The sequence below is a fragment of the Scomber japonicus genome, chromosome 8, assembly GCF_027409825.1.
Source record: "Scomber japonicus isolate fScoJap1 chromosome 8, fScoJap1.pri, whole genome shotgun sequence".
NCBI lineage: Eukaryota > Metazoa > Chordata > Actinopteri > Scombriformes > Scombridae > Scomber > Scomber japonicus.
Genome location: NC_070585.1, coordinates 19,085,400 through 19,107,727, shown reverse-complemented (window position 1 = coordinate 19,107,727; position 22,328 = coordinate 19,085,400). Strand labels below are relative to the sequence as shown.

At 38.4% G+C, this 22,328-nt stretch overlaps 1 protein-coding gene across 1 annotated transcript in view; it reads right to left on the bottom strand.

Moving 5' to 3' along the window:
- Positions 1-22,328, bottom strand: part of ccdc88b (coiled-coil domain containing 88B) — a 47,783-nt gene that overhangs the window by 3,063 nt on the left and 22,392 nt on the right. Inside the window, exons 17-26 of the mRNA XM_053323261.1 lie at positions 19,859-20,199; positions 19,454-19,613; positions 17,372-17,752; positions 15,862-16,023; positions 14,907-15,184; positions 14,598-14,741; positions 12,116-12,302; positions 6,790-6,872; positions 2,268-2,375; positions 289-434 (exon numbers count right to left, since the gene is read on the bottom strand). Of these exons, the coding sequence (XP_053179236.1) occupies positions 289-434; positions 2,268-2,375; positions 6,790-6,872; positions 12,116-12,302; positions 14,598-14,741; positions 14,907-15,184; positions 15,862-16,023; positions 17,372-17,752; positions 19,454-19,613; positions 19,859-20,199 (1,990 nt within the window). The remainder of the gene's footprint in view (positions 1-288; positions 435-2,267; positions 2,376-6,789; positions 6,873-12,115; positions 12,303-14,597; positions 14,742-14,906; positions 15,185-15,861; positions 16,024-17,371; positions 17,753-19,453; positions 19,614-19,858; positions 20,200-22,328) is intronic.

The window sequence follows — 22,328 nt, the reverse complement described above, 5'->3', positions numbered from 1 at the left end:
AAAAAGAGAATGAAGCCCCGCAAATCTTTCCCTTTCAACATGTGGTTAGCAGAGAAAGCCGGCCTCAGTTGGTCTTGGCACTCTACAGGGAGAGATCTGAGGAGAAGAGAGTGGTATCAATGCCGACCACACTTGGTAGTCATGAGATGATTTGTATGCATGCCTGTAGCCTCGCTTGATGGGGTGAGCATGTGAGCATATCTTTGTGAAAGCTAGTCGGCTGGTGTTTGTGTATGTGTGAAAGAGAGTTGGTGTGCTGGGCGTGTGTGTGTGTGTGTGTGGTCTCACCATGCTGAGGTGTGTCTGATGTAAATTCAGTGCTGTCGGCCAGATTTTCCACACTGCCCGCGGCGGTGAAGAGGGCGCGTCCCTCTCTTCCTCCTCCTCGGGGTTTGATTAGCTTTTTCATCCTGTCTGCAATCCAGTTAGATTTCCTACGAGGACACGGAGGACAGAGACCATTTACAAAGAGGGGGTTAGTCAGAGAAGTGTGTGTCTGTGCGCATGCTGACACCACCAATCAATCAAACTTTATTTATATTGCACCTTTCAATTGAAGCAAATGCAATTCAAAGTGCTTTACAAGCATTTGTTAAAAGTAGGATGTTAAAAATGGATTTAGAGACTAATACACAGGAAACCAACTCAAAAGCAAGAGAAAAAAAAGTTAATTGAATATACGACCATAAAAGATGGGTAGTTAAGATCATAATAGATTAACAGTAAAAAATAACATAAGCAATAAAAATATCAATAAAAAATTCAATTATGAAACACTACACAACATGAATAGATTATAATAAAACACAAAGAAAACAGACTAAAATAAATAATAATGATGATAATAAATAAAATAATGATATAACCAAAACATTATAAAATACAACATAAACAGATTAAATGGATGACTTTTTAGTTTTATTTTGAAACTATCAATTTTCAGCCCCTCTAAGATCCTCTGGTCGGCTGTTCCAGCGGCACGGAGCATAATGGCTGAAAGCAGCATCTCCAGTCAGCACACATTACATGAACACCCTGATTTTCCAGAAACTATTAACTTCAGTGGTCACATCCTGTTCACAAAATGCATTGTGCTTGTGTTACTGGCACAAAAATTTCCGTATGAGAACAAAATGTTCCTTGAGCTGCCAAGTGCTATTTATTATGCCAAATGAAGCACTTTGTAACATGACATCAAGAAAATCCATTTGGAAAAGTTATAATTAAATTGTCATTACCATATTCATTTGTGTTCTTGGTGAGCACTTTGCACACTACAATACTAAGAGTGAAAAAATTAGATACGTGGTTCAAAATGCTTATTGACCGGAGTAAACGGGTAAACAAACTACAGTAACCATTGCTTTCAAGGCAAAGGAACATGTCACCTAGTGCAATCATGTGGCTCATTGATGTGTTTTTATTAGATTTTGGACAACAATAGAGGTCTACGGCACAGGGGAATAAAATATATCAGGCATTGGATACACACACAATAGTTGTGAGTAGATCAATTTTTTGTTGGTTTGTGACAGTAAGAAAAATATAGAAAATTGCCAGCATTGTCCTTTAAAGAGGTGACACTTGGCTTCCCATGGTGCATTTTGTGCATGAAACACTATTTGACATACTGTATAGTGCACCTGTGCAACAATACAACAGCCCTGCATATATCCAATCTTTGTGAAGGTTATACTGTTCAGTTTGCCAGGTTGCAAAATCAATTTTTTGTCCACCAGCCACTACTGAAAGTTTAGATTTTACCAGCCAATAGATTACCATAGTTTTTTTGGCTGGTGAGTGAAGCAGCCACTTGCATATTTTCCCAGCATTTGGCTGGTAGCTGGTGCTAATTTTGTGTGCTGGTTGGCACTGGCTAAGACATACTGAGGCATAGAGAATATTTAGAGTTGAATCAGCTCCTCTCTGAAGAAAACTGTATAAGGATGTGGAATTTATTGATATATATGTTATTGATTCACAAGTTGTAAACTGTAAACTCCACTACCTTTGAATAAAGGTTAGGCATTAATCAGTATCCTGCACTTACCGTAATCCTTGAACTACCTCCTATTTATTTTTCTGGTTTGATTCGTAATTTCCTTTTCAATGAATTTTATCCTTTGACTTTTTCTTTTTCTTTTTTACTTTCCTTATTGTTTAGTTATATGAACACACAGACTACTGCTGCGCTGATATATTGAGTTGAATTGTACAAGTATAGAAAACTAATAAACTCAATGAATAAGTAGAACATTTTTATATACTTGGCCTTGCTGGTTGGAGGTAGCATGCTGGGCTCGAGGACTCTGTACTGATCCATAATCTTCTCCACCAACTTTTGCTTCTCCCGACGGAGCTCGCCCAGCTTCTCCCTGCAGGAAACCACATGAAGCATCAGAACAAAGCAGCTGGGAAGAAAAGTCTGAGCAGGAAGACTGCTTGATTCATTTCACACATTTATTATCAGCGTGAGTAGATGGGATTATTCTGTGAGTGTGTATAAAACCTGGCTGCGTGATTCAACCCATTCCAAAAATCTGAGAAATAAAGCCAGATCAGAAAAGACACTGCATTTGGATGTTAATGTCGATGTGCTGCTGCTGCAGACAGTTCAGGGTTCGAGCTGTGGTATGGTCAAACACAAAGGCATTGTGGAAAAAGAGCCTGCTCTCTCAGCAAACCTCCCCTGGATAAAAGTCAGCTGAGGATAAAAATACTCAACACAAAGGCGCTGACACTGTCAGCTGACCTCTGGCCACTGACACACAGCTGTGGGCGCAGAAGATCTGGGATGTTAGAAGAGATGAGCACCAGTCAGAGATGGAAAATGGCACATTTAGTTTGGTATCATTTTCTCTGTTTTAGCAGCATGGATGGCAATGATGGTCAGTTGATCCACCACTGAAATATCTCAACAACTATTGGAGGGACAGTCATGAAATTTGGTACAGACATTAATTTTCCCCACAGAATGAATCCTACTGACTTTGGTGACCCCCTGACTTTACCTCCAGCAGTATTATCAGATTGAAATGGTTGGCTTTTACTGAAATATCTCAGCAACTGTCAGATGGATTGCTATAAAGTGAAATAAGTTTAAAGTTTAATGACACAATTTTTTACACATAACCATCTGAGACCATCTGAAAGGAAAGGCACTTATTTAAAAAAAAAATACTTGGCAGGCGATTGGATGAAGCGTCTGACTATCACCATCTTACCTTGCGTGGATTTGCAAAAACATGTGAGAATCCTTGTAGGACACTGATTGGTCCAAACCATTGGAGGTCCAGACATGAGTGCATAACTAACCTGACAAGATAGATTCTCATATAATCTTGTGATCTTGCAAATGCAGCTGCCTCACATGATAAGCACATTTGAAGGCCAGTACAATTCATTCTGTGAAAGCTTATTGATAGAATGTATTTTCTCTTTTGACAATGTCATTAGGAATTTAACTTCTATGGCATATTTATCATATTAGATATGATGTAATGTTATTAACGGAGTCCTTAGAGACCATTAAATTAAAAACACTTGGGTGTGTAAATTCAATGAATTCAAATCAAGAAAACAATCCATATTAATATACAAGGAATACTAAGATTATTAAGATTCCTTTCCATATAAGGAAAGGAGTCTGTTGTTCAAGCTTTTTGAAGGAACGGAGAATGTCTAGGGAATATTTCATAGACAAGGTTGATGAAAAAAATTTGTGAAAACTGTTAAGACTAAGGTGAAGGTCTTTTGAAGTTCCATTAATGGACTGCTGGTAATACACGCAGGATCACTGAATATATAATAATGTGAATGTGCAGTCACACACACACACACACACACACATCATATATATGTGGAGAACTGCTGTGGGCTCTTTACAAATGCAGTGTATGGGTGCTGTATTTGCTCGCACATGGGTGTCCATTAAGTCTGCTTGATCTAAAAAATTCAATCATCCCACCCTGTTCTCCTCCAACCTCCTGAAGAATCCCACCTAACACTTAGAAAGGCTCTTCATGTTTGCTCACTAGATCCACAACATTTACCCCCAACTTCAGTCTGCAATAGCAAAGTCACAACACCATTTATTCACTTTCACTTGCAACAAAATTTATCATTTTTTTCTAACTCAAACACTGTCTTTTGCAGTTTTCAAGGAGTTAAATACATTGTGGCAGACACTTTTAAAATGACATTTAAAACAAAGAGTGTGACTACGACGGCTGTCAGGAAAGTAAAGTGCATGAACTCCTTAAATCTTTTACTTAAGAAAGTCTTTTGTTTCTGAGGCAGTTTATCTGAAATGTGCATTCATATAAATATTTGGAGGATTTTTGTCCCTGACCTGTTTGTGACTATCACATCACATGGACTAAGAGGATGACTGTTACGTCATCCTGTTGTAATTTACGTGTTTCATGGTGCACTTGTATTCTTCGTGTTTCATTCCAGCTATGAATACAAAGAAAAAGCTGAACAGGAGCCTTGACCAGACTGTGGTTCGCCTTCACTTCATTTTTTAATGAGAAACTGCTGGCTATGAGATAATAACATCCGTCTCTTTCTGCCCTCTGTACCCTATTTGGACTTTTATCCTGGTATTAGTTTGGATTACATTCTCATTATTAAAAAAACACACCACAATGTACTTGGCACAGCACTAAACTGCAGGAATAAATGCCCCAGTTTAAATAAACTACAATCAGCAGACCTTGTGATGATAATACACCATCAAATAATTCAGACTGAGGCGTTACAGCTCTGTGCACAAAACTTGCTAAATAAAATTTAAAAATGTATTTCTTCTACTCAATAATATTTAATTTTTACATTCAGTATCCTGCAGGGAGTGTATAGAGCGGTATAGGTTTAAGAATCCAGACTTGGCAGCGTCTCACTGACTTTTATTGAAGGTCAGCCCCTCTTCTTTTCCAGATTGATGCAACAGCTTGATATTTGTGACACGTTGCCAATCGTGTCACTCTGGCCAATTAAATTTAAGCTGCGCCTGTCGTCGGTATGTGCATGCCTGCTACCTGAGCACAGCTGAGTTTGATCTTTTTAAACAATTTTAAACAATCATACACAGTACTCTAAATAAATATTGCATCTTGTAGTAGGCCAACCCCTTACTTTTACCCCTCAGTGTGTCTGAAGTCTAGGTTACTTTAGTTTTGTTCTTCTTTCTTTATGACCACCGATATGTTTACATCGATTGTTTTTCACTCATATGTACTGTGTTGTATCCATAGGGGCTGACAAAATGTGTTGCGTGAATTTCCTTACTCTTTAAAACATTTACAAAACAAATTTTTTGGGGTATTTTGGATCCTGCTTCTTTTTTTATTTTTATTTGCATTCATGTTTACTAGCTTGCAATCTTCTTCATGTCTGCTCTTTCCCGGTGCATTGCAACCTTTCTTGGTACAGTAATGCCACCAGCTGAGGGTCAGTGGATTAAAGAAAATGAAAGCCCCTCCACCAAAATATTGGTCAAAAACTCCACAGGGTACATTTAACCTTCAGTGAGCTCAATACCAAAATCTTTTCCATTGAATATCAATTATACATAAACACAATGCACATATTATTTGTCTGCTTGTTCCAAAGAGTAAAGGTTAAGGTAAAATATTTTAAATAAAACAAAACAAGATATGACATATATGTTATTTAGTTAGACGTGCTGGTAGGTGGATTTTGTTACCATTTAGCAAAGCCAGACTGTTCCCCCCTGTTTCTAGTATTTATGCTAATCTAAGCTAACTAGCTGCTAGCTTTAGCCTCATTTTCAATTAACGGATAAGAGAGTGGTATCGATCTTCTTATTTAACGATCCACTAGAAAGTGAATGAGCATATTTTCCAAAATATTCCTTTAACCTTTAGTAACCTTAGTGAATCTCTAAACGTCTTCTTCACCAACTTAAAAAATAAAATAAAACAATATTTTTCTATTGGCCACTGTCAGTTTACATAATTTATACTTAAATATAATTTAATTTAAATATATATTTATTTGTCTGCATGTTCATAAAGTCAATAATGAATAAACTTTAATTGTAAATACTCTAATACTTGTTCATCCTGTTATCCCAGCATGTACTGGGTAAGTACAGAGGTCACTTTGGCCCACTTTGTCGTAATATGGAGTAAACATTTTTATACATTTCTGTTGGTCTGTGCAATGCTTGGCTGTTTAACATGAACACCTTTTTTACAGTAATAATGACCAACCAGCTGTGAAACACTTACATACGTTAACACTGACATTTCTATCAGAAATTAGAAAGAGAAACATGGGTGGATTACATTATCCTTTCATGAATCAAAGCTGAAAATTAAGGTACAAAAGAATGTAATTTGTGAGAAGTATGGCTCATTAGATGTAAAGGGTGAAGGCACCCCAGCATGCTCACTATTAGTTCTGGATTAATCTGCAACCAGTGTATTAAACATTTAAAAGGACAACTGATGAGTGCTGTTGGACTGTGAAATTGTTCTCTCAGACTTAAAACTTCACATAAGTGCTTTTACGTAATGCATATGAATTACTGCCTGCAAAGTTATAAATGTTATAAAATATGCTCTCATGCACACATTACAATCAGTTTGTACCTGCTTGTTACTGTAATTTTAACAATGCTGTTAAGATGAAAGTGAGGAGGCCTTATTTCCTCTTCAATCCACTTCTGTTTTCAGTGTGTGTGTGTGTGTGTGTGTGTGTGTGTGTGTGTGTGTGTGTGTGTGTGTGTGTGTGTGTGTGTGTTTGTGTGTGGATACTGACTGGTACTCCCTCTGTTCTGTATAGTGCTTGTCACGACGCTCCAGGGTCTGCTCCAATAAAGCCCGGTTCTCCTTCAGCAGGTTCTGCATACACACACACACACACACACACACACATACATGAGGATGGGCATCAATTACCAATCACTTGGTAAGATCAGAATATGTAGTTTGTGTATGTATATGTTTGTATACTTAATAGCCTGTAGAGCTGCAGCTAACAAATTATTTTAACCATTGAATCAATTAAGCAAGTAAATAAAGCTTTATTAAGTCGTCTATAAATGTTGTCTATGTTGGAAAATGGATAACTGTTTCCCAAAGCCCAGATGTCTTGGTTTGTCCCGACCAACAGTCCATAACCCTAAGATATTCAATTTATTATCATAGAGGGCTGACTCATAGAATAAATATGAATATATTTACATTTGAGAATCAAAGAATTTTCGACATTTTTTCTTAAACATGACTCAAAACAATTGATTACTAAAATAGTTAGCAATTCATTGTCTGTGAATCAACAAATCGATTTATTGATTAGTCTGTAAGAGCATACCTGATAATGTGAGTATCTCTATGAACGCATACCCAATACAGTGTGTGTTTTTGCTCAAGTCATGTAAAATGAATCTATGCATCTATACATAGATTCATATTGAGCTGAATAGCAGTTTGCAGTATTGTGTGTCTCAGCTTTAAAACAACACTTTTATAGTGTTCATGATGTCAAGGGCAGCTACGTTCAAAGACACCTGGTCATTGGAGACTGAAGTCCTTGGTATTGGTTATAGAAATTGCAAACTTAATAAATGAATGAAAACATCAATGTCTGTAAACATTTCATGGCAATCCATCCAACAGCTGTTCAGACATTTTTCTCAAAACCACTTTTATGATCTGGGGGAACCCTGGTGCAACATGAAAGATGAGACATCCCTCTTCTTAACACCCAGGAACCACCGGCACCAGTATTTGCAGCCCTCTAAAGGTTTATTTTAAAATCTTTTAGCTTCAGGGTGGGTTAACAGCAAAACAATAAACCAAAGGGAACTAAGGCTGAACAACCTAAAATAACCTACTCAAACAGAAGGAACAAAAATACAATTTACTAACCTACCTCTAAGTGTAACAGAAACAGGAGAAGAGAGAATGACACAAAAATGCTGCCCGCCCCTACCAAACCTGAGCTGGTACATCATGTTAGCAAATCTAAATACAAAATCTCACACTGAAATATTTCTGTAGGAAGTGGAGAAAGAAAGGGCCTGCAGGAGCTGGAGGAAGCCAGCCTTTAAACTGCAAGCTTGGGGGCTGAAACCAATCAACTCCCTGGAACAACCTACACTCTCGCACAGTCACAACCATTCAATCAGACAATCAGCCGATCTCACCTGCAGTCCATCACACAAAGACACCACAGCAGGATCACCAGAGAGAAGGAGAGAGATCCACAAGACATTCACAAATACATAGAAACATCAACCTCATGGTTTTGCTAGAGGAAGAGTCGGCTGAAAGTCAGGAAGATTCATACTCTGGGAGTACAAATATCATGTCCGTCCATCACATAGCAGAGATACTTCAATCTGGGCACTAAGTGGTGGACCAACCAGACATACAGATGCTGCTAGCATGGCTAAAAATGAACAAATTGAAAAGCAATATGATAGAGAACTGACTGTCTGACCGACTGAAAGGCACAAACACAAACTGCAGCCTCACAAATGGACAAAGACTTCACTCAGCTGCTCTATGAAGCCTGAGATTTGAAGCAGACACACAAAATAAAATCAGGTGTATGGGGCAGTGAAAAAATGGGGGGAAATGGTAGTCTCTTTTGTACATGTAAATGTGTAGAAAAGTTTATAAAAGTACCAAACTTGTTTTTCAAGAAGGAAGACAAGACCCATACCTGAACTGAACATTTCCCCTCATTTCCTATTTGCGAAACTGCCTTCAATTATTTTTGCATTCTTGGTTCAGTTCTGTCCAGTCCAGCCCCATCAGTTACCACCACCAGTACAACAGGTTCATCTGTAACCTCTCTTCTGCTCCATTTTCCTTTTGCAAAACAGTATAATGAGAAGCCTGAGTGTTGGAGGAGGATGAATAAGATGTGTAGTGGGGCACATGGAAATGCTGACTTTAACACTCATGGAGAGTTTAACTTGAGTGGACAAAGAAACCATCAGGCAAAGGCAGAAAATTGAACCAGAGAGAATTAAATTTGTGACAGATTAGAGTGATCAGACTCAACAGGGGAAGTAAATTCTGCTGGTTTATTTTTAGCATTGATTTGCTACCACTTCATCATTTACAGGAACAGTTCAACGTTTTTCGAAATTAGTTTATTCACATTTTGAAAGTTAGCTGAGAAGGCCAATACCACTTACCTCTGTGCGAAAAATATGAAGCTATTGTCAGCAGCTGGTTAGCCTAGCTTAGCATAAAGACTAGAAACAGAGGGAAACAGCTAGCCTGGCCATGCCAACCAGCACTTCTAAAGCTCACTAGTATCTCAATTGGTTAAAATCAGAGTGAAATGAAAACTGTCTTTTTAAGAACACTTTTAGAGCCCCAGTAATATTGTTTGCCTATTTAATAGTATGTTGTTGTTTTTTAATACCAAAAGAATAAATTTGGCTCAAATCAAATTCCTCCCAATGTTATGTCCCACTAGTCTATCCTGTTTCACCTGGAAATACATCACGATGGGAAGTCAGGCACTCTTGACATACTGTTTCCTCTATGTTTTAATCCATACAAAAAACTAATTGCAAAAGTGAACACCATTTTACCATTTCTTGGTTTGGATCAGAGTAAAGATCACCTGCATTTTGGCTGTACTGAGAGCCCAACACACAACACACGATAATTATGCACATAGAACAAAAGAAAATGGGCTTTGAATGTAAAAATACACTTAGTGATTACACATATATAGTTTAAGTGAAACATAAGCTGCTACGCAGCCTGTGTAAGCTGTGTTGATTAAAATTGAGGCACATATCTAAGGCGGATGACTGAAAAACACAGCTATCTTGAATCCTGCACTGGGTCTGTGTACAAACTGAATTTCTACACATATATCAGACCAGCAGACTAAATGTCCTTCAGCAGCTTTTACAGAACCAGGTGATTCAGGAATGGTTTCATGAACAGTTAATGAAGCAGCAGATCGAAACATCTACAGAGAACAAACCGAATAATATAATAAGTTAAATTATTGCAGACACATTATACATTTTGAGTCCATTTTAACTACAGATTGGATATTGGTATTGGTCAGTGTTAATCTGGTTAATCAATATTGCAATTTTAAGTGTTTTCCTACTGGCTTTCATGATGTTTCAGGATTGTCGACAAGAATGAGTGAGTGTCAAATTTGCAAGCAAGTAGCTTTTAAATATTCAGTATGGAAAGTTATTCCCATTTAAGTTGAGCACCAGTTTTCTCTTTACACAGAGATGTTTATTAGTAATCAAGGTGTTCCCTCCACGATCACCAAGCCAAGGATCCCCTTTATTTCATAACAGGCTTCATAGTCTATAAAAAGTTTTATAACTCTTTGTCTGGTGCTTTTTGGCTTGCTGACCGCTGCTGCTTCTTCTGTTTCACTCTCAGCCCTGTAGCTGGGATGGCCTGATATTTCAGGCCCTGTTTTGTCTGTGTCTGAGAGCTCCAGAAAAGAGACTCTCATTTAAGAAAAGAGAAAGACTGAAAAGACAAGTACTATTAGCCATTACACACAATTTGCCATACAAATGATCTAGTATTTTGGTAATCTCCAATTTTTTCATGTAATTAGACATATTTTTGTACTTTTTGGGACTTTTTGGTTAGAGCTCTAGCATTCAAACTCTGCAGCCTGCCACTGAAAGCAACAAAGGCAGAACACAGGCTGTAGCAGGCATGCAGTGAATCCGGGACCAGATCCAGCAAAGCAAAATCAGTGAGCCAAAGTGCTTCACTGAACAGTTCTCATCTGGCTGACACATCGGTAATCCAACGATCACCGAGTCTGCTTCGCCTTGCTCCAGGCTTTCTAGGAAGTTCCCCTCATCAGCCCTTCATCATCACGGAAATAGTAGGAAAACTATCTGCCACACTTCTGTCACTGAGTTGATGCAAAGAGCTTTTCAAAATCAAATTCTAGAGTTAATTGCCCCTCATTGCATTTTTGTTTTGTTTGGGATAACATTCATTCATTAATTCATTTATATTGTTGCAATAACTAATTTACACATTCATTCATCCATCTATTCTAGTTGTATGAATGTAGATATGCTGAGTGTTCCCTTTTCATCCTGATCTCTTGTTAGTTCTGGTTTTATTTGTGTTTTCCTTTATAACATGATGATTCCCGTATTCAGAGTTCATGATTCTCAGATAACAGACAGATACAATTTGATGTAATTACTTTTCCTCCTAATTATTAGATAAATGTATTTGTCTATTAATTAATCAATGAAGGTGGTGCACCTATATTATATATTACAATTGCATGACATTAATTTCCAAGTGTAGCAACCTCAAAACTTCATAAAGTCTGTTTCCACCTGTTTCACCCCTTTCCTGCTTGAAGACAGTTTTCAGTATTCAGCACTTGTTGGGCAGCATTTCACAGAAGACTAAAGCTGCTCTGAAGGCAAAAGAGGGCCCTACTTATAATTGGGAACTTGGTATTCATATAATGTTTATACCAATATATAATTTTTTCTGATATGTCAAGCTGAATTTAGCTTTATATCAAAAATTTTAGATCAGACAGTCACTGTTTCCACTGATGATATGATAGCAATTCATCCCTGACCACAGCTATGTAAAGTAGTCTCAAAAATATCAAATAAATTTGTTTAATTGCCCAATAATGTTTTAAATAAATGTGTTTGTTTTTTTCTAGAGTGTAATGTATTCGAGTGTCTCCACCATGAAGCACTAAATCCCTTTTTTGCATGCAAATGGTCAACTGGCAGCTTGAATACAAAACACCTGTGTGTGAGTGTGTGTGTGTGTGTGTGTGTGAGAGAGAGAGAGAGTGAGTGTGTGTGTGTGTGTGTGTGTGTGTGTGTGTGTGTGTGTGTGTGTGTGTGTGTGTGGAGAGGGGGCGGGAGGCCTGGTCTTTCATAGGCTACTTTACTTTTACTTTTTGAATTTTAGACTTAAGACCAGTTAATTAAAAGATGATTTTTGGGTCATTGGTTATTGTTAGGGTAAGTATCCAGGAGATAAATGTAAGCCCATGTAATGTCCCCAAAAATGACCATAACGGGTGCTTATGTGTGTGTGTGTGTGTGTGTGTGTGTGTGTGTGTGTGCATTTAAAACCTGGTACTCGCTGCTGAGGAGGGCATTGTTGAGGTCCAGGCTCTGGTTGGTTTCCCTCAGGGTGCTTAGCTCCCCCTCTAGTCGAGTCCTCTCCAACTGGGAGGCGCTCAGCTCCCCCCTCAGCACTGAGCCTTGAGCCAGCAGCTCCGCCTGTGACGCCAACCCCTCCTTCTGCTGGGCCTGCAGCCTGCAGCATCAACACACATACGACTGTCACTGTCAATGACTACATTTACATGCATAATATATTCTTTTTTACTCTTATTCCAAAAAAGACAAAATTCCTACTAAGCTGTTTACATGGCTAATGAAAATGAGTATTCCACTAATATTCCTGTTAAGATGCAGAGGGGTTTTGAAAGTTTCCGTCTGCTCCAGTGGAAACAGGAAACACAAGATGTCTGCAGGCAATGAAGTAAACCAGTGAGGTGAAAAACATCAGTGAGTTGCTGCCTGATATCTATAAGTGATGTTGATATGACTGATATAAATGTATCATTACAGGCACATCCAGTACCAAGGTTGTCCTGTCCTGTTATGTTTACTACACTGCTGAGTGTTCCTAGTGCATCACCATCATCACCATCAGTCAGGATAATAACCAATCCTCTCCGTCCCCATCGTGAAGAAGGCACACTCTGTTTTTCCAGCCTGCTATGAACAGCTCTTCTCTCTCCTCTCATTCCTCTTCTCTGTCTGCCTTCCTGCTCCAGCATATGTCATTTTGCCTGTGCAGGGGTGTATTACACAACCAGCCTGTTGTGCATCTCTATCCCAGCCTGGCAAACTATTGACTGGTTAGTTTGTTTACAATGCACAGAGCTGACCGCTAACCAACAAGAGGCCATGTGTTACAAACTGCAGCAAAAACTGCAATTGAGACTCATATTTTGAATGTGCTGTATACATGTCCAAAGATTGCTCCTAAAACCTGAATAATATCAACGTATCCCACATGTCTTAATTGGAAACTGCTACATTCAGAATAAGGCAAAAGTACTGGAAAACTAGAAAATTACTGGTCATATAAACATATAGTTATATATAGTTATTGTGTGTGTGTGTGTGTGTGTGTGTGTGTGTGTCAAGCCTTGTTTCATTGTTTAGTAAGAGCTCTCTAAGTAAAGCTCATTACTGTATTATTACACAACATGAGTCCTCACAAAGCCAGACAACCACTAATAGATAAATCTGACATCATCTCAGACAAAATGGTTGAAGAACACATTATGGAGCATAACTGGAGTCACTAAGTGGTTATAGTAGCATTATAGAGGTAAGCAATCATCTTTGTTTCATTTTCTAATGAAAACTGTAATGAGATGAGATCTAACGATCACTGTGGGGGAAATTTTATAGTATTCAGTAATAAACATTGGTGGACATTTTATCTTCACAATGTGTTTTCAAATTGCTTTTGGAATTAAACTTTTAATGTAACTTAAAACTGAATCACGGCTCAATATTAAGAAAATCAGCTATGGTCCACATATTTCCTTGTGGGCAGCAACAAATGAATATATTCAGGTCAATTAATCTATTATTTTCTTAAAAGCTTGGTCTATAATACATTTCAGTAAATATACTGGAAATGCACATCCCGAGTTCCCAGAGCTCATGGTGACATCATCAAATATCTTTTTTTTATCCAGCCAACCATCCAAAACTCAAAGATATTTAATGTACGATCAAAGACGACTAAGAAACCCCATATTCACATTATTCACATTTGAGAAGCTGCAACTAGTGATTTTTTGCCTAAAGAAAATATTCAAACCATTTTTTATAGACAAAGCTGCATGAACACAGGGATACTAATTATATTTTTTGATGTAGTTTTTCTGTTGTGTCACCAGCAAAGCAGGGTTTTCTGTCTACAGTTTGACAACCCATCATTAGAAGTATGTGAGTAATCAATCACATCAAAATTATGAAAACCTGGTTGATTAACTAACTATGTTACACACATGTAGCTCATGATTATCCTTTCTCATTATCTGTCTTTATACACCTGCCACCCACAAAATAAAATATAATTAGAAACACTCAATACTGTTTTCCACCTCAGACTTAAATATACATGAATGTAACATTCAAGGTAGAACAGTATGGTCACATCTGAGATGAATGAATGTGTTTAGTCTTAAAGCCTTCAATGTTATTTGGTTTTCCTTTAAACTCAGAAAAAAGCTTTATTTGTTACCTTCATCCTGTTTTTGATGTCTTGTGTGTTGTTGCCTTGTTTTTCTTTGCTGCTGTTTTGTACCCAAAAGCTTTAAATCAAGAAAATGTGCATTCTCTACCTTCCTATAGTACATTTGCATTAAAATAATTACTGTGTTGCTCCCTGTGCTTCATACAGAAACATTAATGTTGCTGCTCTCCTATATACAAATGAACTTGGGTGCAGGGGGAAGGGTAGGGTAAAAAGATGATCATGAATGTAATACTAAGGAAGCTGACTGGAGAGGATATTTGTTACCTCTCATTGTCATCTTTCAGCCTCTCCAGCTCCCGTTCTTGCTCCATCCTCCTCTGTGCCTCTGCTTCCATCTTCTCTCTCTCCATCTTCATCTCTCGCTCTCTCTCCTCTAGCTGTGTGTTTCCATCCAGGAGCTCCTTGTACCTTGAGATTGCAAACACAACATTCACCCCCACAAGAAACTATGACATTAAATGTGTGCCTGAGAGAGAAGATATGTGTGAGTTTTTGTGTTAGACAAAAAAAGATTCAAAATTATCTACAATTCAGATTTCATTCTGATTTAATGCACTCAGTGCGTGTTTGTACCTGGCCTCCAGCTCCCTGTGCTGGGCCTCCAGGCTGCGGTTGTTACTGCGTAGCTGAGAGTGTTTGTCCAGCAGCTCCTCCAGCTCCACCTCCTGCCGCTGCTGCACTACCGTCATCCGCTCATGGTCTCGCCTCAGAGCATCCACCCTGGCCGCTGACTCCTCCCGCTCTCGCACCCACACCTTGGACTCTGCCTCCAGAGCCGCACACCTGGCCACACTGTCACTGCAGCGTGCCAGCACTGCTGCATGCTGGGAGCTCAGTGATGCTTGCTCCACCTGGGTGTGTTGTTTTGTGTGTTTAGAGACATGATGGTTTAACAGAAAGCCAACGAGCTGTAAATGTCAAGTTTTGCTAGGGGTTTAATACAATTTTATCATATTTTATCAACTTTTATCATGTTTTATTCCACAGGATGCTACCACCTTGAAGAACTTATATGTACTGCTATACCATTTTTAAGAAGTAAGATGAATACAAATATGTAATATGTATGTTATAATAGTTTCCCATTTTTTTTCCAAGAGTTAGATGAGAAGATTCATACCGCTCTCTGTCTACAGTAAATACAAAATCACATCAGTTGCCAAGCAACCAGCAAAAATTCCAGGAAGTTATTGTCCGGGCCAACGAACAGTCCCACATATAAACTAATCCTTGTTAATAAGTGAATTTTAGAGGTGCTGGTAGGCAGATTTTGTTTCCTCTGGCTAGCTGTTTCCAGTTGTTAATTAGTTAAGCTAAGCTAACTGGCTGCTGGCTACATATGTACATATGATATGAGAGACGTTTTGATCTTCTTGAACTTTAAACAAGGAAAAACTTCTTAAAAAGTCTTTGCTTGATTTTTTAATTTTTGACCAAAGGCTTACAAGTTTGAAGGTAAATAAACTATTTTGTTGTCAATATGAATGAATAACTTGAGATGATGTTGTCTATCTGTGTGTTGGGTCACCTGTAGCTGGGTGTTGAGTGTTTGCAGTTGGGTGCAGGACTCCTGCAGGCTGAGCGAGTGCCGGCGCAGAGCCTCCAGCTGCTCCTTCAGGTGCTTACACACTTCCTGCGACTGGGACAGCCGTGACAGCAAAGCCTCCTGCCCTGCAACTGCCACTGCTTTCTGAGAATCAGAGTGAGGAGATGAAGAGATAGAAAAAAATCAGCTTTTTCATTTTCCCATGGCGAGAGCATAAACAGATATGTTGCTGCCACGTCAGAGGCTGTGCTAGATTTAGCATCACACACACACACACACACACACACACACACACACACCACTCAAAATATCCATATTATTTTAACTTGGATAGATTCTGCAGCTGACCTTTCAAAGCGCTCCCAGTCAGACAACAGCTTTATATGACATTTGTGTCAATCTATAAATATAGAAATTAAATTAATCTTATGTCATACATAAAGGTTGTAATTAAATTCTACAACGTTGCCACATTTTCTACTTATTTCAAGTAGACTTGACTTTGTAAATTCTGCTCTGATGAATAAAGAAATATGTTGATTGGCAGCAAAAAAAACAAAAAACCCAAATATCAGTTTATTATTTTGGAAGAGTTTGATACCCAGAAAACTTTAACATTTTAGATTGTTACCATTTTTACTTATACAGAATTTAAATATTTAAACCTTTGCTGATTACTTTTCTGTTGATCAATTAATCAATGAATCACTCCAGCTCTGATCCAAAATTAAAATTTGGGCTTGCATCACACCAAAAGTCAGCTCTACACCGATTGAACCATTTATATGAACATGTTAGCAAGATATGGCAAAGCACTAATTCATTTCATATTTGCATCATCTGTAAAATCTGGAGCTGAGTTTTTGTGGATTTTTGGATTCTTTTCACATTGTCTACCAGGACCTGCTACACAGGGGTTTTGTACATTTTTCACTAGTGTTTTTAAAGTTTCTGCCTTTTCTACTCCCTGCCAGTGTAGCAACAAGTCTACCTGCACCTTAATATGACTGAGATAAAGAACAGAACTCTCTCTTCATCTATCTTCATTCAAAACATAAAATCCTAACAGTTTTAATGCAGCACTGAGCAATGCCTCAAATGAAATTTCTGACCTTGGTGGTGCTGGGAGCCGACCATTACAGTTTAGTTTATGTGTGTCTGTGTGTGTGTGTCTGCGTTACAGACAGAGAGAAAGAGTAAGAGCTAAAGCAAGAGAGAAGCGGAGGAGATAAGGAAGATTAACAGTAGTCGAGGTGACATTATAAAAACTGATGAGCAGAGATAAAGCTGTAGTTCTGGAAATAAAGTGCAGCACTTGGGAAGTGGTGGGCTAGTGTGATTTGATAGTCGTCAAGCATCCCTAGAGCAAAAATTTCAACATAATATAGATCATCTCCCTCATACAGAAGTTCTACTGAACCACACAGAGACACACAGAGACATCCTGTAAATTAGAGTATACACAGATATATATTCAAACACAGACACACACCTCTTTTTCCAGTTCTATCAACCTCTCACTCAGCTGCCTCTCTTTCTCTCCTGAGGAAAGGTCACAACCTTTACTGGCCTCCGGGGGTTGATCCAGAGGTGACGTCTCCTGGATTTGTGTCTCACAAATTTGTGATTTGTTTGAGGGGTCTGAATTTGAAGTGGAGGTAGCATCCATGTCCGCACTCCCTCTTCTCTTTTCCAGCTGGAGAAGAGATTCACTGTTCTTCAAGCATTGTGACAGAGACTCTATTTTCTCCTGTGATTGGCTGAGAGAATAAGTTGCCCCCTTTAGTTCAGCTTCGGTTTTTTGTAGTTTCAGGTTCAGGCTTTCGACTTCAGTGGACAGACCGTGAGAACGAGCCTTCTCATTGGACAGGTCCTAATAAGACAGAGATAGAAAGCAAAGATTATAATCTATTAAATAATAAAAATGATAATCACCATGAGACTAAATTGACTTTATGTTTGTATATATAACATTATTGTGAAAATGTGTCTATATTGCATTTGCCTAAGTAAAAATCTTCATATAATCAGTTTGATACTATATCACTGTATGTCACAGTATGTAATATGTAAACCATTTTATTCCTCACAATGGTATAATATACTTTTTTTGTAATTACTGGACAATAAAAATGTATGTAATGCATCACTCAAGCTTTGTTTGGCTACTACCAATAACATTTAACAAGGAGACAGCTAAATGTTTTCCAATGATTTAACCATATTTTGTTTTTATGGAGGGGAAAGTTAATTTACCACTGAGTCAGTCCACTGCATTGGTCCAAACTGAAATATCTCAACAACTGATTGGATTGCCATTCAATTTCATGCAGACATTCATTCATTTTGTACAGACATTCTTTGTCAGTAGGCAAACTTGGTGATTCCCAATTCATTTAGTACCACCATGAGGTTGGCATTTGTGGTTTTGAGAGAAATGTCTTTAAATCTATTGGATGGATTGCTGTAAAATTTGGTTCAGACATTTATGTTGCCCTCAGGATAAATTGTAAAAACTTTAATGATCCTCTGACTTCATCTCATCAGGATAGATTTTGAATGAGTCCAATACTTTTGTTCATAAACAAATGCTTACAAAACAAAGCATTCCCTTCAGCAGCACTTGGTCATTACTGCTAATGACCAAAATGTTTGCCTGCTAACACTATAAACTAAGATTGTGAACATTAAACCTGCTAAACATCAACATGTTAGCATTGTTATTGGGAGCATGCTGATATGAGCATGGCTGTAGCTCTTAGTGTTGTTTGAAAATGATCAAAGAGCTATCCATCATCCACAATTTGTGTTGGGTAACTTAATTATTTCCAATAGTATACTGCATTTTGGGACACTGGAAAATCCAGAAAAAACATATTGTATTAGTATGTAGTATGCACGGGCGATTGCTCTGAGACAACAATGGAAGCTCATCTTCCCCTAAAATTTCATCAAATAAATTGTCACAACTGTCATATTAAATTCACACTAAAATTATGATTTACTCATAATAATGCGAGAAACTAGTCCCGCCCCTGGACGCTGAACGTCTCTGGCGGTCAATGGAGCAGTGGGAGGGTTGAACGCTCTGCTGCTGTATGATGATTGGAGGAAATGTTTGGAGGGCTAAAAGCCCTTGATAGACAGCTCAACAGCCAACTAAACAGTCAGTGTAGTGGCAGAGCTGTTGAGAGTAGTCGTAAAGTATTTCTTTTCCAGGCGATTTTCACATACACGTTCACCTTCACCTTTGTACATATCACACTGTAAATAAAAAACACAATCATAGATTTTTCGAGTTTGTAACCTGTTTAAGTTTCGTTAGTTTGTTCATTCATTCAATCTTTTTCAGGTATGTGTTGCTGTGTTTCTATGGCATAGATGAAGCATACAAGCCTCGCTTCGATATGACAAGTTTTATGATGAAGATGTAAAGTGAGCTTCCCCTGTTTAAAACACCAGCAGCCGCCACTGGTAGTATGGTACCCTCCACCTCGTCCTTGCAGCAGTGTTTATATGTTCAGTCACTGACAGTGGCTGAACAACCACGTCACACACACACATACACACACACCTGGGACAGTGAGCTAATCTTGGCCTGCGCATTTGTGTACTGGTCCTGCAGCTGCTGTTTACCCTCCTCCATGCTGGTTAATCGAGTGCTGAGCTCCTTCTCAAGGTCCTGTAGTCGGGTGCAGAGCTCCTTAGACTCAGACAGCTGTTGACACACACATCTACACATACCCACACACACACACACACACACACACACACACACACACACACACACACACACAGACACACACACAGACACACACACAGACACACAAACACACACACACACACAGGTCAGACAAAGGCTGAATCAAGATAGAGTTGACATTATACATGAATGCGCGGTGCAGCCAAGTAGGTCCCTCTGATGCCTTGTAAAGTTAATTGCGTATCTCAACTCATGATCAAGGTTAAGTGTGTGTACCTGTGTTCAGTATCCAGAGCCCGAGCTCTGTGGTTGCTGTGCTCCAGGGCCAGGGTCGTGCTCTCCAGCTGCTGCCTCAGTCTCGCCCCCTCCCTGTCCCTCTGCCTCCCCTCTTTCCGCTGGCCATCCAGCTCTGACTGACACACCTCTTTCTCATGCTCCAGACGTGAGGCCTCCAGCAGCGCCTGGTCTCGCGCCCGGGCCAGAGATTCGACCTCCACCGTGAATTCACGGAGCTCTGCTTGTAACTCCTCCTCCCGACGTCGAGAAGTCTCCAAACTGCGCCCCTGACGTTCCAGCTCCGCCCTGAGAGTCTGGGTGGTCAACTCTAACTGTTCCCCCTGGCATAAGAGGAGAGGTGGATAAGTAACTGTCCAATTCCTACTGGTCACTTTGGATTACATTACAATAAATAACTAATTCCCAGAGGTGAAACCAATTTGGCTGCCCATGGACAATCATAAATAACAAAAGACACTGTAAGTACTGTAAGATACATCATAACAGACAACATATGAATAATGTACAACAGTAGTTCATATTCCAAGAGAACATTAATGTAGCTCAGGAACTGGCATCAGAATTAAAACATTATGTATATTTAATGCAACTGATCAATTAATAAAGAAAAGGCTGACCATAAGTAATACAACTGAAAATGAAACCAAAAAACTGGCAGTAAATATGAAATGAAACCTTAAAAATTAACAATTTGTAACAACAACATGCAGTATATGATATAAAAACAAAGAAATGGTGCCAAAAATTAAACCCATATCTGGGAAACAAGCAAGTGTCACATATTTGAAAATGTCACCACAGCACAATAGACAACCTCCCTCCTGCTGAGTATCTGGGCTTCCTCAAAGCACACTCAACGCTGTTCTTACTGAAAACACTAAACTGAGGATGTCCTTTAAACTGAAGTATGGTTTGAAGTGGTTCATTTGTTTTATAACTTGTGGTTATACACAATGATTTAATGCTTTTAGGAGCACTATTCTCTCTGGATTTGAAATACTGAATGCATATTTAATCAATCCCTGCAATATTTCCAAGATTTTTTTTCTGAAATGACCGAATCAACACAGCACTTCATTTTTGCTCGTGTTTCAGTTTGAACAGTTCAGTTCAGTTCCTGCTCAGCAGCAACAGGGACAAAGAGGATGTTGATGAGATGTAATTTCCTATTTGTGCTTTATTTTCCCCTGCAGCTGAGTGTACTTCATGTTTCATTTAACACTCAGCATTATAGTTACCATTGAAGCTGAGTCTCTTATTCTTACTCTGAAAGTTTGAACACTACAGAAGATAATTATCTCAGAGTTTTGAGAAAAGTTTCCATAGAAAATAATAATTTTGCTTTGTTTCTTTGAATTAATGAGAGATCTCCAAACCTCAACAGAAGCTCTCAGTCCTACTTAATTTCTTGGAAGCAAACATGTCCCGCCTGTTTAGTTTAATCCAGTTTTATGTTGGTTTTGGTTTGAAACATTTTGTTGACTCTGCACAGACACCTCAGGACAAAAGGTTTTATCAAAAGATGAAAAAAACACACTAGACTAACTACAGAGCTACGAGGTTATTTTAGTTTCCATTTTCCACCAACGAGTGCAATGGGATGATTCAACTTTAATACTGTTAGAGAAGAAATCTGGACTTTGGGATTTATCTGATAACCTATTGGCAAAATAAAACTTAAAACAGATCAAACAGGAGAAAGAGTATAATGCACTGTTCATAAAAGAACACAGAAAGAACATGAAAGAAAACGTGCGTATTCATCTTTCAGGACCTATGCCTTGCTGTCCTTACCATAATTACACTATTTTACATTCATTTTATTTTCTCAATTGAATGCATTACACTTCCATAAGAACACAACATTGACCTCCCACATATCTGAAAATATAAAACTGTGTTGATTTCAAGCTCAGGTTTTTATAATTCATAAACTGAAATTAAAGCACAGTAACTCTACTGCAGTCACTTTTACACTGTGCCCAAATATTAAAGGAATACTCCACATTTTTATCTAGATCTATATACTGTTTGATGTACAGTACTAGAAAGATAATGTACAAGAATACTGGTTTCTTCATAGACAGACAACCAGACAGAAATACTGTATTAGCACATCAAATGACACATAGGGGTAGATAAACCCAAAGTCTTGGGATCATAAAACTAGGTGGTGTCATGAATTTCTTGACTGACTGTAGCCATGTGCAGAAGCATTTGGGACCCTCCCTTCATAAAAAGATGGAGATAATGTGTTAGAATCAGAAGAATAGTGTGTGACTCTTTTTCAATGGGAGGTTTTCACGAATCCCTTTCATGGTAATTCTTAAATGCTGATTTAACCGTTCTTTTCCTTAACTTGCATTTTCTTGAATGTCTTGGAATTTCACTGCAAAAAGCACCTTAAATAGTATTCTGCATTACATTTTTTGAGAAAAAATACAGACTT